The 14613-nt window shown below is 39.4% G+C and overlaps 1 protein-coding gene across 1 annotated transcript in view; it reads left to right on the top strand.

Annotated features, from left to right (window-relative positions):
• The window catches only part of Ncapd3 (non-SMC condensin II complex subunit D3), a 57878-nt gene that overhangs the window by 5477 nt on the left and 37788 nt on the right, over positions 1-14613 (top strand). The window contains exons 3-15 of the mRNA XM_048343638.1: positions 608-770; positions 3483-3667; positions 4554-4718; positions 4812-4873; positions 5403-5490; positions 7938-8071; positions 9332-9404; positions 10960-11085; positions 11218-11470; positions 12444-12500; positions 12714-12800; positions 13702-13775; positions 14274-14408. Of these exons, the coding sequence (XP_048199595.1) occupies positions 608-770; positions 3483-3667; positions 4554-4718; positions 4812-4873; positions 5403-5490; positions 7938-8071; positions 9332-9404; positions 10960-11085; positions 11218-11470; positions 12444-12500; positions 12714-12800; positions 13702-13775; positions 14274-14408 (1602 nt within the window). The remainder of the gene's footprint in view (positions 1-607; positions 771-3482; positions 3668-4553; positions 4719-4811; positions 4874-5402; positions 5491-7937; positions 8072-9331; positions 9405-10959; positions 11086-11217; positions 11471-12443; positions 12501-12713; positions 12801-13701; positions 13776-14273; positions 14409-14613) is intronic.

Here is a 14613-nt window from a genome sequence, read left to right as displayed (position 1 = left end):
CCATGATAAGATTGGTAAAGTTCTATTCTAGAATTATGTCCTTTCTTGCCTAGTCTACTTGTGAAGTCCATTGAGGGAGAAATTGCCCAGTGTTTCTTGCTTTCATTACTCTCAATCTGTGGACATATAAATTTCAGTAAATTGTTCTGATTTCCTCAGTAATCTATGATAAGTGGATTTGGGTACATTGAAGTTAGATGGAGACAAAACTGATCTGAATAATCACTTAATATAGAGTGTTCCAAAAGGCTTAGCATATTATGTACTCATAAGTTCAGAAGTACGTATACTTCAAACTTGGCAATTTTTTAAAAAAATTTAAATGTCTCATATATATTTTTCTTTGTAATTTTAAATAATAAATTTTCATTTTGTGTCAGTATCTTTGAGAATATTAGACATTTGTCATTAAGAGGCAGTCTAGCCTATTGTGCACTGTGTATGTATGTGTGTGTGTGTGTGTGTGTGTATGTGTTGTGTGATATGTGTTGCTACCTCTCCAGACTTTACTACTCTTTTTTTGTAAGATACTTAGTATTTGTAAATATCAACCAAGATGTTCTTCATTTTATTAACTATTGGCTTTTGGGATTTGTTCTCTTTCCAGAACATTTGGACCTTCTTCATTGAGAATAATATTTCTCATAGTATGCTGGTGGCATTATTCCATCACTTTATCCAGGTAGCACATAAGAAAAATGCCAGTGTACAGCATCGAGAGTATGGCCTTCATGCTGCTGGGCTTTATTTTCTGCTACTAGAAATACCTGGTGTGTATATGTTTGACACTCTCTGTTCATTAGATCAGCATGTGTGGATGGAAAAACTGCTTGAACAGAAACATGTTACATTGTTGCTAGTATGTAATATGTATTTCCTTGTGGTTCTCTATCCAGTATGGTAACTATTACATAGCATTTACATTGTGTTAGTAATTATAAGAGGATATATTTAGGGACTATCCAAGTAGTATACCATTTTACATAAAGGACTTGAATATCCTTGGAGTTTGGTTTCTGTGGGGTGGTCCTGGAGCCATCTCACCTATGAATAACAGAGGATGACTGCATTTGATATGGTAAGATAGTCTTTTGTCATTTTGTCTTTCTACATTGTTGGTTTTCTCACTTACAAATCAAGCGGTGGGTTCTAAAGATTATATGAGATCACCTTATGGGTGTTTGAAAGATGTCTTTCTTTTTTCATTACTTGGGTGTGTGTTTTCTGAGATTATGCTGTGTCTGTAACCTCATAGGGATAGTTTAGGAGGGATCTTTCAGGAATGGGAATGTCCTTTCCAAACCTAGAAGAAAATGCTGATTCCGCCCTCTTGCCTTACTTCCTGATCACAGTGAGAAAAGTTGCTGTGAGGAAGCATGGTGTTATATCTGTCCCTTGTGGATTCTAATTAGGAAAGTGTGATCATTGCTAGTAATCCAGCCAGAAGCACTGGAGGGAAAGCACTTTCCTAGGCGTCACTGTGCTGGTCAGAGCTTAGTTCCTCTGGGCAGTGCACAGCCTTCTTCCTACCCTGGCCCAAGACAGCAGAGTGGAACATAAAGACCTGGAGAACCCAAAGTTCTTAAAGAAAAGGAAATCATACGACTAGTCAGTTTGCTGCTTATCATTGATTACAGAAGTACTTTTTCCCCCCTTTTGATTGTGGGGCTTGAACTCAGGGCCTGGATGCTGTCCTTAAGTTTTTTTGATCAATGCTAGCATTCTACCACAGCTCCATTTCCAGTTCTCAGGTAGGAGATAAGAGTATCACAGCCTTTTCTGCCCAGGCTGGCTTCAAACCACAATCCTCAGATCTCATCCTCCTGAGTAGCTAGCATTACAGACATGAGCCATCAGCACTTTTCCAGAAATACATTTTAATTAAGGTTAAGGATATATTCTGTACAATTTGAGAAAAGGAAAAAAAAAAGATCCTTAAAGCCTTCCACCCTGACTGCTGACTCATATTATTATTAATGCTCCCATGATGACTTTTGAAATAAGTTCCTGAAGAATCTAGTTGCTAGTACTGTAATAGCTGTAACTGGATTGTCTGGAAACATGTTGTGGTTTCTGAAATCCAATTTCAGCCAGGTGCAGTGACCCATACCTGTAATTCTAGCTTCTTGGGAAACCTAGATGAGGAGGATTGTGGCTCAAGGCCAAGCTGGGCAAAAAATTAGACTCCATCTCAGCCAATATGAAGAACAGTATAGAGGCATGCATCTGTCATTCCAGTGATGTATGTGTGGCTTAAGTAAGAGGACTGTGGTCCATGCTGGCCTGGGCAACTACTTAACACCATCTCTGAAGAATAACTAAAGCAGAAATGGCCCAGGGTATAGCTTATTGCTTGCTTGGCAAGCCTTGAGTTCAAACCAGTACTACAGACACACACACACACACACACACACACACACACACACACACACACACTTTGTGGTAGGCATGCTATGATACTTAATACTCACTAATTTCACAATTGTTTTGGCTTTTCTGAGTCCCATGTGTTTCCATGTAAGTGTTAAGATCTGTGTGTGAATTTCTGCAGTGAATATGGAGATCAGTTTGGATACTGTCATCTTCACACTGTCTTCATATCCGTCAACACAGGATATCTTTCCATTCATAATCTGTTTTGTAGTTTTTAGTGTTCAGCTCTTGTACTTTCTTTGTTAAGTTTATCCCTAAGTATTTTTTCAGTATTTATTCATAAATGAAATTATTTTCAGGTTTTTTGGTTGTTTTTTGTTGTTGTTGTTGTTGTTGTTGTTGTTGATCATGGGGCTTGAACTCAGGGCCTGGGCGCTGTCCTTGAGCCTCTTTGTGCTCATGGCTAGCACTCTACCATATGAGCCACAGTACCACTTCTGGGTTTACTGAGTAGCTTACTGGAGATAAGAGTCTCACAGACTTTTCTGCCTTAGCTGGCTTCAAACTGTGACCCTCAGATTTCAGCCTCTTGAGTAGCTACAATTATAGGTGTGAGCTACCAGCAACGGACTGTCTTTGCTTTTTAAACTTCTTTTTCTTTTATTTTTCTTTTTAGTTGGTTGTGGAGCTTGAACTCAGGGCCTGGGCGCTGTCTCTGAGCTTTTTTGCTTTAGTGCTCTACCACTTTGAACCACAGTGCCAGTTTTGGTTTTCTGGTGGTTAATTTGGAGATAATAGTCTCCTGGACTTTTCTGTTCAGGCTGGCTTTGAACCATGATCCTCAGATGTCAGCCTCCTGAGTAGCTAGGATTAGAGACATGAGCCACTAGTTTCCAGCTGCTTTTTATCTGTTGTTAATGTATGTATTTCAAACCCTAGACACCTAAACTGCTTACTCTGAGGTGTTGTAGCATATGTTTATAATCCCAGCATTGGGAAAGCTGAAGCAGGAGGAAGGTAAATTTTAGAGAAGCCTAAGCTGCTTTGGAAACTATCTCAGAATGAAACAAAAACATCTAACCTGCTTACTCTGTACTCCTTATGATTAGGCAGTGTCGCCAATCAAATATTCCACCCAGTGATGTTTGATAAGTGCATTCAGATTCTCAAGAAGAGCTGGCCTCAGGAATATAACTTGAATAGGAAAAGAAAGAAAGAACCCACTAAGAACTCTCAGGATAATACAAGAAGCAATAGAAAAAGAGGAAGACCGTTCAGGAAAGATGATACTGAGGTAAGAAGTGAAGTAAGTAAACATAACATACCAACACAGGATTTTAGTTTGTTTGACGGTTGACTTTCTATGCAATATGGTTTCGGGATACTTAAAGTATTTCTGCTATACATACGATTTGAAAAATGTCCTTTGGGTTTTGTGTACTACAAGGGCATATTTCTGCCTTGCCACCTTTCTACCCTCCCTGTCATCGCCCACTAAGGCTTGTTCTCAAGTGTGCTTGGCAGTTTACTGACTGATATGTTTGCCACATTCTCTCTCTCTATTTTTTTTTTTTTTTTTTTTTTTGTCGGTTGTAGGGCTTGAACTCTTGCCCCTTGGCGCTGTCCCTGAGCTTTTTTGCTCAAGGCTAGCACTTTACCACTTTCAGCCACAGCCCCACTTTCGGTGTTCTGGTGGCTAGTTGGCTCTGAACCATGATCCTCAGATCTCAGCCTCCCAAGTAGCTAGGATTACATGTGTGAGCCACTGGTGCCCAGCTTGCCACATTATCTTACTGTCACTAAAAAGGATGGTTAAAGTGTCTTTTTGAGGGCTCATGTCCATAAGAACATACTTAAATGATGTGATTTTTGAATTCTTGCATGAGAAGATAGATTATTAGAAGGTTACCAGCATAAAAATCTTTAAGAATTATATGAATTCTCATTGAGACAAAAAAAAACAAACGGGTAGAAACTATACATACAGGAATGTAGTCCAGTGGCTTACCACTGTGTCATGGAGCCCTAGAGTAGTCAAGGGATTTGGTCAAAGCCATATTGTGTGAACAGTTAGGTACTACCTGGAGTTTAACTGGTTTGGGTAAGTTGCAAACTATGAGAAAAAAATGTTAGGCTTTATTCCTTAGTTCAGCCATACATTTCTGTTTTTCATGGTCCAGATGGATGAACTTATAGAAGATGAAGATGAAGAAAGTATATATTTTTCTGCCCGGGACCTTTCTCAAATTCGAAATGCCATATTTCACCTTTTGAAGAATTTTTTAAGGCTTCTGCCCAAGTTTTCTCTCAAAGAAAAGCCACAGAGTATGCAGACTTGTATAGAGGTAAGTGAACATTTCAGGAACTTTGTGGTAACTTCAGAGGACATAGACTATAGCTGTACTTATGGAGGCCTTCTCTTGCTAACTATTTTCCAGGTCTTTGTTGCATTAACTAATATTGAGTCAATTTCTCATGAATTTCATGCTACACAAGCCAGGTAAGTTGTTAAATGTTCCCAGTACTTCAGAACTATAAGTGCTGTTTTATTTGAGCTGGCATATAATAGAAGTTACCCATTTGAAGGTGACTTACAGAAGCTTAGTGAGGTGGCGTATGCTTGTAGTTCCAGCTGACACGTGAGGCTTATGCAGGAGAATGGATAGCGTCCAGTAATTTTAGGCCAGGCTGTATAACACAGTGAGACTGAATCTTATATAGAAAGAAAGAAAAGAGGGAAAGAAAGCAGGCTTATTGTATTAAGGACTAGTCCTAGTGAAATCATAGTGACCCAGGCACTGGTGGCTCGTGCCAGTAATCCTAGTTCCATAGGTGTCTAAGATCTAAGCATCACAGTTTGAAGCCAGAAGTGGAGCTGTTGCTCAAGTTGTAGAGTTAGCCTTGAGCACAAAAACTCAGACACCCCAGGACCAGCAAACACACACACACACACACACACACACACACACACACACACACACACACACACGTCAAATCCATTAGCTAATATTTTGCCCTTTTTTCTTTAGAAATGTTAATGATGCAAACTGCATAGCAGAACTGGCCTATCATGGATTGTATTTGCTGTGCTCTCCAACTCATGGAGAAGGAAATAAGGTAAGAGAGAGGAAGGTTTAATTTTGGTTATTAGTTCAATTGGAAACAGGCAAGCCACATAGTGAAAACACATTAAAAGCATTTGTAGCCCCATTTATCTGCAGTTTCCTTCTGAGAGTCCAGTTACGCCCAGCCTTACCCACCCACCCACCCCCCGCCTTTGGTAAGACATTGGTACCATAAGCTTCTTGAGAGAGATCACATTCGTATAACTTACCTTATAGTATGTTGTTATCATTGTCCTATTTTATTGTAATCCTTGTTAATTCTTTTACTATTCCTAATTTATAATTCAAATTTTTATCATGGATATGTTTGTATAGAATAGAAGCATAGTATTTAGTGTAGGCTTCAGTACTAAATATAGTTTCAGGCATCCTCTGGTAGTCTTGCTATGTATACTCTGGGCATGAGGCAGTTGCTATGAGGCCATCTTAGTTTTCAGGTCTTCATATTCTTTGTATAATAAAAAAATGTAACTATTTCTGTTTGTTTTCTACTCATCACTATCCAGTGTACAGCCAATATATTTGGTGAACATAGCAAGTTGTTGTTATGTTTCAGATAGGAAAAAAAAATTGTGTCCTATGAGTAAAGAAAGAGGAACAGATAAATTGCTGAATAGTTACTTTTTATAGAAATACTCATCCAATTCTACCAAAAAGAATCAGGCATAGAATATTCAAACTTTTCTTATCAACTCAGGTGTACTCATATAAACTTCAGATTGGTTCATTGTATTACACATAGAATTTATATATTTCTGTATTCCACAGGGAATTTATGGGTTATTATTTCTGGCCTTCATAGCCTCAATTTTGTTCCCTTGGTTACATTGTATTGTTACTACAATATACATTGGGGAGTGAGTCATTCATGTGTTACAGTGTTGCTAAACTTACTGCATCATAAATCATTTTAAAAATAACATTTGGAGGGAAATGTGGTATACCAATTAAGGTCCTGTAGCTTTTGATGGCTATGGTACAGTTAATTTAACTTCCTGTTAGGCAGTCTTGGTTTTAACTAGATTAATTATTTGACTTTGGGTATCTCTCCTTTAGAGTTTATTTTACTATTTCTGAAATGGGAATTATATATTGTTCTGCTGACCTCATAGGATTGAGAGGATTAAAAATAAATATTGTAGGGCTGGGAATATGGCCTAGTGGCAAGAGTGCTTGCCTCCTACACATGAAGCTCTAGGTTCGATTCCCCAGCACCACATATATGGAAAACGGCCAGAAGGGGCGCTGTGGCTCAGGTGGCAGAGTGCTAGCCTTGAGTGGGAAGAAGCCAGGGATGGTGCTCAGGCCCTGAGTCCAAGGCCCAGGACTGGCCAAAATAAATAAATAAACAAACAAACAAACAAACAAATAAATAAATAAATATTGTAAAGTCTAGTTCATCTGTGAAAGTGCTTAGAACCTAAGTAGCCAAGTATTTGATTTTCATTAAATGTTTTTGCCAGATGAATAAATTAACCAGTTGACTAAGTTTTATGAGAAGATACTTTGGAGAGTGTGTTTATAGACTTCAGGTAATATGTTTTTGGTGTCATTCTTCTCTTTTTAAAAAGAAATGCTAATAGCATTTTTTACTGTTTATGAAAGATGATTGTCTACTTGCCCTAAATTCTGAGTTACGATATACAGAGTGGGGGAGGGAAATTATGGTGTTTTGTTTTTTTTTCCAATCATTCTCTATATAGGCCAGTATGTCACATAGCTTACGCTTGTTGTAACTATATGTAAGATAAATAAATAAATAAAGGGCTTGGTGGGTGCTTGTGGCTCATGACTATAATCCCAGCTATTCAGGATGCTGAGATCTGAGATCACAGTTCAAAGCTAGCCTGGGCAGCAAAATCCTTGAAACTCTTATCTCCAGTTAACCACAAAAAGCTGAAAGTGGAGCTGTGGCTCAAGTGGAAGAGCATTAACCTTGAGCACAAAAGCTCAGGGACAGTGCTTAGGCCCACAGTTCAAGTTTCTGCACCAGCAAAATAAATAAATAAAGGTCTTTTTGATCATTTACTACATATTATTAAATATCTGTGAGGTGTCCAAGAAACCTGTGTCTAATGCTGAACCAAAAATTTCTATTCGGGGCTGGGAATATGGCCTAGTGGCAAGAGTGCTTGCTTCGTATACATGAGGCCCTGGGTTCGATTCCTCAGCACCACATATACAGGAAATGGCCAGAAATGGCGCTGTGGCTCAAGTGGCAGAGTGCTAGCCTTGAGCAAAAAAGAAGCCAGGGACAGTGCTCAGGCCTTGAGTTGATGGCCCAGGACTGGCCCAAAACAAAAACAAACAAACAAAAAAACCACAAAAATTTCTGTTCATCTGACCTATCTCCAGATGGTTGAAATGGTTTGTACTTTGGTTCACCCAAACCCTAGACCCTATTACATTGTCAAAATGGAATTTTCTTTTGTCTTCCAGGTTATTGCCTGTATTTTTCATCAACTGCTAAATGTAATACTGATGTTAGGAGTAGGCAAAAGATCTCATCACGCCCCGCTGACTATTACATCACAAGTCATCAATCAAAAAAATCAAGCAGTCCGGTTTATCAGGTGAGGCACAAAAATTGTAATTTTTTAAAAAAAACTTTTTTATCCTTCTTCCTCAGTTGTGTGGGCCTGGTGTTAACTAAGACTTGTGACACCTCTGGTGTTGGAATATCTGATTGAAACCAGTAGTGAAAAATAGTTCTTCCTAGTTAACCTCATTCCTGGGGTCTGGGTCACAGTTGGCAGCCACTGTGTGGGCATTGCTAAAGAAATACCATTCCCCTGTGTCTGGGACACTTGCCTGTCACTGTCTGTGTCGGTGGTCACCTCTCCACAGAGAAAGAACCCTTCCTCCTCTTCTTCCTTTCTATTCCTCTACACACATCTTTTTGTTTTCATTCTGGCCAAGTTTCCCTTGTTTCTGCTCACTTCCCTATCTTCCTGTCTTCCTATCTTTCTGAAGGAAAATACCTAAATGCTTGTAGTTCCTTAGCAATCTTGATGCCACAAATCAGCCACAAATCAGCTTCACTTTAAAAGTCGCATGTTAGCTTTATTGAGAAAGGAGTCTTTGTTGTGTCCTTGGCTTTTCTTTCCTCCTGCTCTGGCTGTTGGGTGAGAGGTGGTGAGAAGGGTACCAGAGCATATGCATCTTCCTTGTGTATCCTGGTTGAGTGCCTAGAGATGCGGTTTTTTTTAGTTTAATTTTTTCCCCCCTGAACCTCAAAAGGTTGTACAAGGGGATTACAGTTTAATGTGACTGTCTTAAGTGTCCAGTGCTTCTGTTTGAGGAATTTTTTTAAACATTGAACAATTAAGATGTTTTACTGGAAACACTGTTGCTTGGCTAGTTGCAGTAATGTTCATAAAGTGATACAAATAACTTGGGCTAAAAATGGATCCTTCTGGGCACTATAGTGAATTCTTCCTAGTAACAGTGTAGAGAAGTAATGTTACCAGTACAGTGACTTTGTTTCATTGAGCTGCCACAAGATGGTACTGTGTCTTAGTCTGTTCTCATATTTATCCTAAATGGTTATATTTTACATCTTAATATGAAATTTAATAAGTAGCCAAGAGAACTGTAAGCAAATTGTACTTTTTTTTCTGATGACTGCTTCTCAGTGACAGGGCTCAAAAACCTTACTTATTCTTAAACAATTGTAATATGGGGGTAGGTATTTTTGTTTTGTTTTTTTAATAGGTAGCATTTCTAAAATTTAAGAGCAGTGGGTTTGGAACAGAAGAGGTATGGGAAATCACCATTCTATTGTAATAACAGGTAGATTGTAATTAGTGGACGTATGTTTTTCCTTTAAATAGTGCTCTTGTGGATGAACTGAAGGAAAGTATATTCCCAGTCCTTCACATTTTGCTGCAACACATCTGTGCCAAGGTACTTTTTGCTTTAGTAATAATAATAATAGTAGTAATAATGATAATGTATATAGCATAATAAGGGTAAATATGTCTATTTGGTTTTGGGAATAAGTGTGTCAATACAAAAGTAGCTATAGTTAATACTAGATGTTTTTCTAAACAGTGTTCTTTTGGGAGTAGGGTGAGTAGGGTGGGGTTTGAAGTAGGCTCTCTTTGTGTAACACAGACTGACCTTGGATTTGCAGCCCTTCTGCTTCGGCCTTCTGAGTGCTAGGATTATAGGCAAGCCTGGTTTACAAAACATTATTATTTTTTTTTTTTTTGGCCAGTCGTGGGCCTTGGACTCAGGGCCTGAGCACTGTCCCTGGCTTCTTCCCGCTCAAGGCTAGCACTCTGCCACCTGAGCCACAGCGCCGCTTCTGGCCGTTTTCTGTGTATGTGGTGCTGGGGAATCGAGCCTAGGGCCTCGTGTATCCGAGGCAGGCACTCTTGCCACTAGGCTATATCCCCAGCCCACAAAACATTATTTTTAATAGAAAAGAAAATAAACTTTTTTTTTAGACAGGATCATACTATGTTGCCTAGGCTGGTCTTGAACTCACTATATATCCCAGGGTAGCCTCCAGTTTGAAATCCTCCACCTCCTGAGTGGTAGGAGTACAGGTGTGTGCCACCATGTGTTTTGCATAATGATTCTTTTTTTTCTTTTCCCCTCATGTCCATACTGGGTGTGGCTTGAACTCCCAGCCTTGAACTCTTACTTGGCCTAAAAAAGATAAGCAGAAGCTGGTAACTGGCACGCTACCATTTGTGCCTGGCCTTCAGTCATTTTTCTAGTTAAATGCAGATAAGAGTCTTTGTTCTTTCTACCTGAACTGACTTTGAACCTCAGTCTTCAGACTTCAGGCTCCTGAGTAGATAGGATTACAGGTATGAGCCACTAGTATCTGGTGGATAAATATTCCTATTTTGAACATTATGGATCCTAAAGATGCCTAGGTCTTGAACAAGTATATTTGTGCATATTTGGGGGGAGAGGGCTTACAGTTTAGTTTTATTTTGATTTTCCTCCTCCCACACCCCCTTTTTGGGGTGTGTATGTATGTATGTGTAAATGAGGTTTGAACTGAGGACCTTATACTTGGTAAACAAGTGCTCTACCACTTATTCCACAGTATCAGTTCTTTTAAGTTTGCTTTTTGTTTTGTTTTGTTTCCAGATTAGAGTCTTATGATATCCTTGTCCTGGCTGGCTTCAAACTGAAATCTTTTTACCTCTGCCTCCTGACCTCAGTCATGTCCTTTTATACCCAGCTTGTTTTTGAGTTAGGGTCTCCCTATTTTTGCCTGGGCTTGCCTTAGAAATATCCCCCTGTCTTTACCTTTGGAGTGGCTAAGATTGTAGGCATGAATCACCATGACTAGGTATAATTTCGTTTCCATTGGAGTTTGAAACCTAAGATTTAGGTAGTCATTTATGTAACATTTAAAGATCATTGAGCTTATTATGCTTAGTCATTTTTAATGTGCGTATTACCACATGAGGTTCAGTTGTCCTGCATTATGTTTCAGGTGGTAGATAAATCAGAGTATCGGACCTCTGCAGCCCAGTCCCTGGTCCAGCTGTTGAGTAAACTTCCTTGTGGAGAATATGCTACCTTCATTTCCTGGCTTTACAAATACTCACGAAGTTCCAAGGTATGAGATATTCCTGCATGGAGTCTTGAATCCTGCCTGCATTGACCTCTGATAGTCAGATCTGATACATGAGAGGGTTTTCCTTGGTTCTTAGTCCTCTCTAACAGTGATTCTGATGATTTTGCCTTACAGATCCCACACCGAGTTTTTACTCTCGATGTTGCCCTAGCTCTCTTAGAGCTTCCTGAAAGAGAAGCGGATGACACTGTCTCTCTGGAGTATCAGAAGCTCCTAAAGCATAAGTTCCTGGTGCAAGAGATTATGTTTGATCGTTGTTTAGACAGAGCACCTACGGTCCGCAGTAAGGCACTGTCCAGCTTTGCACATTGTCTGGATTTGTCTGTGAACAGCGCATCTGAGACTGTGCTGGAGCTTCTCGTTAGCAGTAAGTGGGGGGCTAGGGGAAGAGCATGTACTCTTGTACCAGAAAGTGAAGGTCCACATAGGATGTAAATAGATCATTTAGGAAAGTGGGGAAGAAAAAATACATGATTAATTTTGCTCTCAAAAACTACTTACAAAAGTGCTACAGTATTACAAACCCGTGTAGGCTTCGTACTTTGAGACATTGAGGCAAGGCTACTCTGCCAACAATGGCACCCCAGTGGTGGCCCCCACATACTCAGTTTCCACTCAGAGCTCGATGCCAGGCATCTGATGACTGAAGACTTCCTGTCAGAGATGGAAATTGGAAACTAGACTGAAGTACAGATCTTCCCTTTCACGCTGGCTCTCCTTGCCTCTCTTCACAGACCTCCTCTTTCAAAAAGGCATGATGGGCCGCAGAGAGGGGCATATTGATAATGTTGTTGTTTGGTGTTACGTGATGGGCTTTTCTTCTTTCTCTTGAGGGTGGGGGCTGGGGATGTAATATGGAAGTACTTTAGTGCATGAGCTGCCCCTCCCTTTTCTTACCCCTCCTCCCCTCTGAAGAGAGGCAGATGGTTTTCCCTACCCTGGGTTCTGAAGTATTCCTGTTGGTCTCATCCCAGCCCTGACCAACATTTTATCTGATTTTTAATTTTTTTTAAATTAAAAGATACCAATGTAAAAAAAACAAACAAACAAAAAATTACTTTCAGTATATCTCATTATCAAATGACTTTTCTTTTCCCTTTTTCATGATGAGAATGTAACTCAAACTGAGTTATAGGCCTAACTTCAAATTACTTTTTAAATAGTAAAGACTGACTTGCTTGAAAGGTCTTTTTAAAGAAAGGAGAGAACATTATTATTGTCAGTAATTTAGAATCTGTCTGCTTTGTTTCTAGGCCTAATTAATCTTGATTTTGATTATTCTGTGGCTATTTCTCATGATTTATGATCTCTTTTCCTCTTACCTGTCTACTTATTTTTAGATCCTTTAGTTTCAAGACTAGACAGTGACTCTGGTGCCTTACTGAAAAGTTCATCAGGTAATGAATGTATCGGGGGTTGAATAACTGGCTTTCCAAAAGACTGGCTATTTGAATTTTTTTCTGCCTCCATATTTACCTATTTTAATATCTTTCTTGATCAAAGAATTTAAAATTCAGTTCATTAATAATGTCATACATGAGTAACATGTTGTGTTCACACTACTGAAAAGTAGCAAAATGTTTCTTAATGAGTACCTTTTTTAAATATAGGTTTTTGCTATCGGAAGCAGACGTTTACCACTTGTGAACCCTCTGGGGAGGTGAACACAAACAACAGTGAGAAAGCTGGGTCTGAGGGTATGTCACACTTCTTCACACTCACAGGGCAATGCTGTTGCATTCAAGGAGCCTAAGGGAAGTCCAACAACCTTGGACTGTTTTCTGATTAAGTACCTTTAAGAAAGGAAACATTTTTTTTTCCTTGAAAGCCAAGTAATTTCTAGTGTGTCATTAATTAATGTCATTATACTATGCCATATAAAATATATTTTATATATCTGTTATATGTATGTACATATAAAAAACATATAGACACATATTACACTGTGAGCTTTTGTGCTCAGGGTTAATCATCTATCACTTCCCCCCTGCTCCACTTCTACCTATTTTGGTGCTTAATTGGACGTTTCTGCCCAGGCTGGCTTTGAACCATGATCCTAAGATCTCAGCCACCTGAGTAGCTAGGATTACAAGTGTAAACCACTGATGCTTGGCATAATGGTATGTTTAAAGCTACATTATGGGTGTGGAGCTGTGCTCAAAGTAGTAGAGCACTCATCTTGAGTGAAAAAGCTCAGGAACAGTGCCTAGGCCCTGAGTGTAAGCCCCAAAACCCACAGGGGGGGAAAAAAAGCACTACATAATATATCACTTTCCAAACTTTGTAAACAACTGTATGTGTTAGATAATCCCATTTGCAGCTAAACAAAATGGAGAAGCAAAATAATTTAGGATTTTACAAGTGGGAACTAGAATTTGAAAATCATAGTTTAATATTCCAAAATTTATACTTTTGATAGTGAATTGCTTTATTATTCAAATTTTCTTCTAAAACCCCTTTTCATCCTCTGACTTGTGGGGATTGGGAAGAACTACTTAGTGAGTCAGCAGGAGTTATACTTTCACAGTGTTGGACGGTGAGCGTGAGCTGCTGTCTGCTTTTCTGCAAGCCTGTAATTCTTTGATGTCCTCTCAACAGAGAGATGTGTCCCAGCGATGTTGAGGATGAGGATCAAGGATGAGAAGATCAATGTCAGGAAGTGTGCACTCCAGGTCGGAGCTCACCGTACACATTTCCAATCCATTCCCTTTTGAAGCATTGGAAACATGGAAAAGCAAGGGGAAAGTTTTAAAATGCTAAGGCCATATTCATTATATAACTTGCTTCTTCATCACTGACTCTGGTTCTGTTATGTCTAAATTATATAGATGAGCTGGATGAATGTCCTGTTTTCAAACTTTCCTGCGGAGGTCTCTGGCATTTTATCAATAGCAATAACTTATTTTTATGTGTAATTTGGTTTGTTTGGAAAAGGGGATTCATAGGTGAATTTTCAACAGGTTTATAAAGTTAGTTGCAAATATTTGTTTATGTAAAATGTCTTAACTTCTATACAGTCTAGAGGGTGGAATGCTTTAGGGAGGTGGGATGGATGCATGACCTCAAAAATGGTGCAAATCACAAAGTGAAGGTTTCCAGTTGCCTGCTTTCAGTCTTCCCGATATTTATGCCATGTGTTTACCACTTGGTGCCATCTGTCTGACTTTTAGGTGTTGGTGAGTGTTCTGAAACACTGTGACATCTTGGGTATGGAGGAGGACCTGTCAATCCTGCAGAACCACTGTCGGGACCCTGCAGTGTCTGTCCGGAAGCAGGCCTTACAGTCTCTTACTGAGCTGCTTTTGGTAAGAGCCATATGTGTGTAATGTATGGTATTTTACTTCAAAAATAATCCTGGGGTCAGGTGCTGGTGGCTCATGCCTGTAATCCTAGCTACTCAGGAGGCTGAGATCCGAGGATCACAGTCCAAGCAGGAAAGTCTGAGAGACTCTTATCTCCAATTAACCACCAGAAAACCAGAAGTGGCGCTGTGGCGCAAGTGGTAGAGTG

This window comes from Perognathus longimembris, chromosome 3 (assembly GCF_023159225.1).
Source record: "Perognathus longimembris pacificus isolate PPM17 chromosome 3, ASM2315922v1, whole genome shotgun sequence".
Lineage (NCBI taxonomy): Eukaryota > Metazoa > Chordata > Mammalia > Rodentia > Heteromyidae > Perognathus > Perognathus longimembris.
The sequence above is the reverse complement of the archived record's forward strand: the minus strand, read 5'-3'. Positions and strand labels throughout refer to the sequence as shown.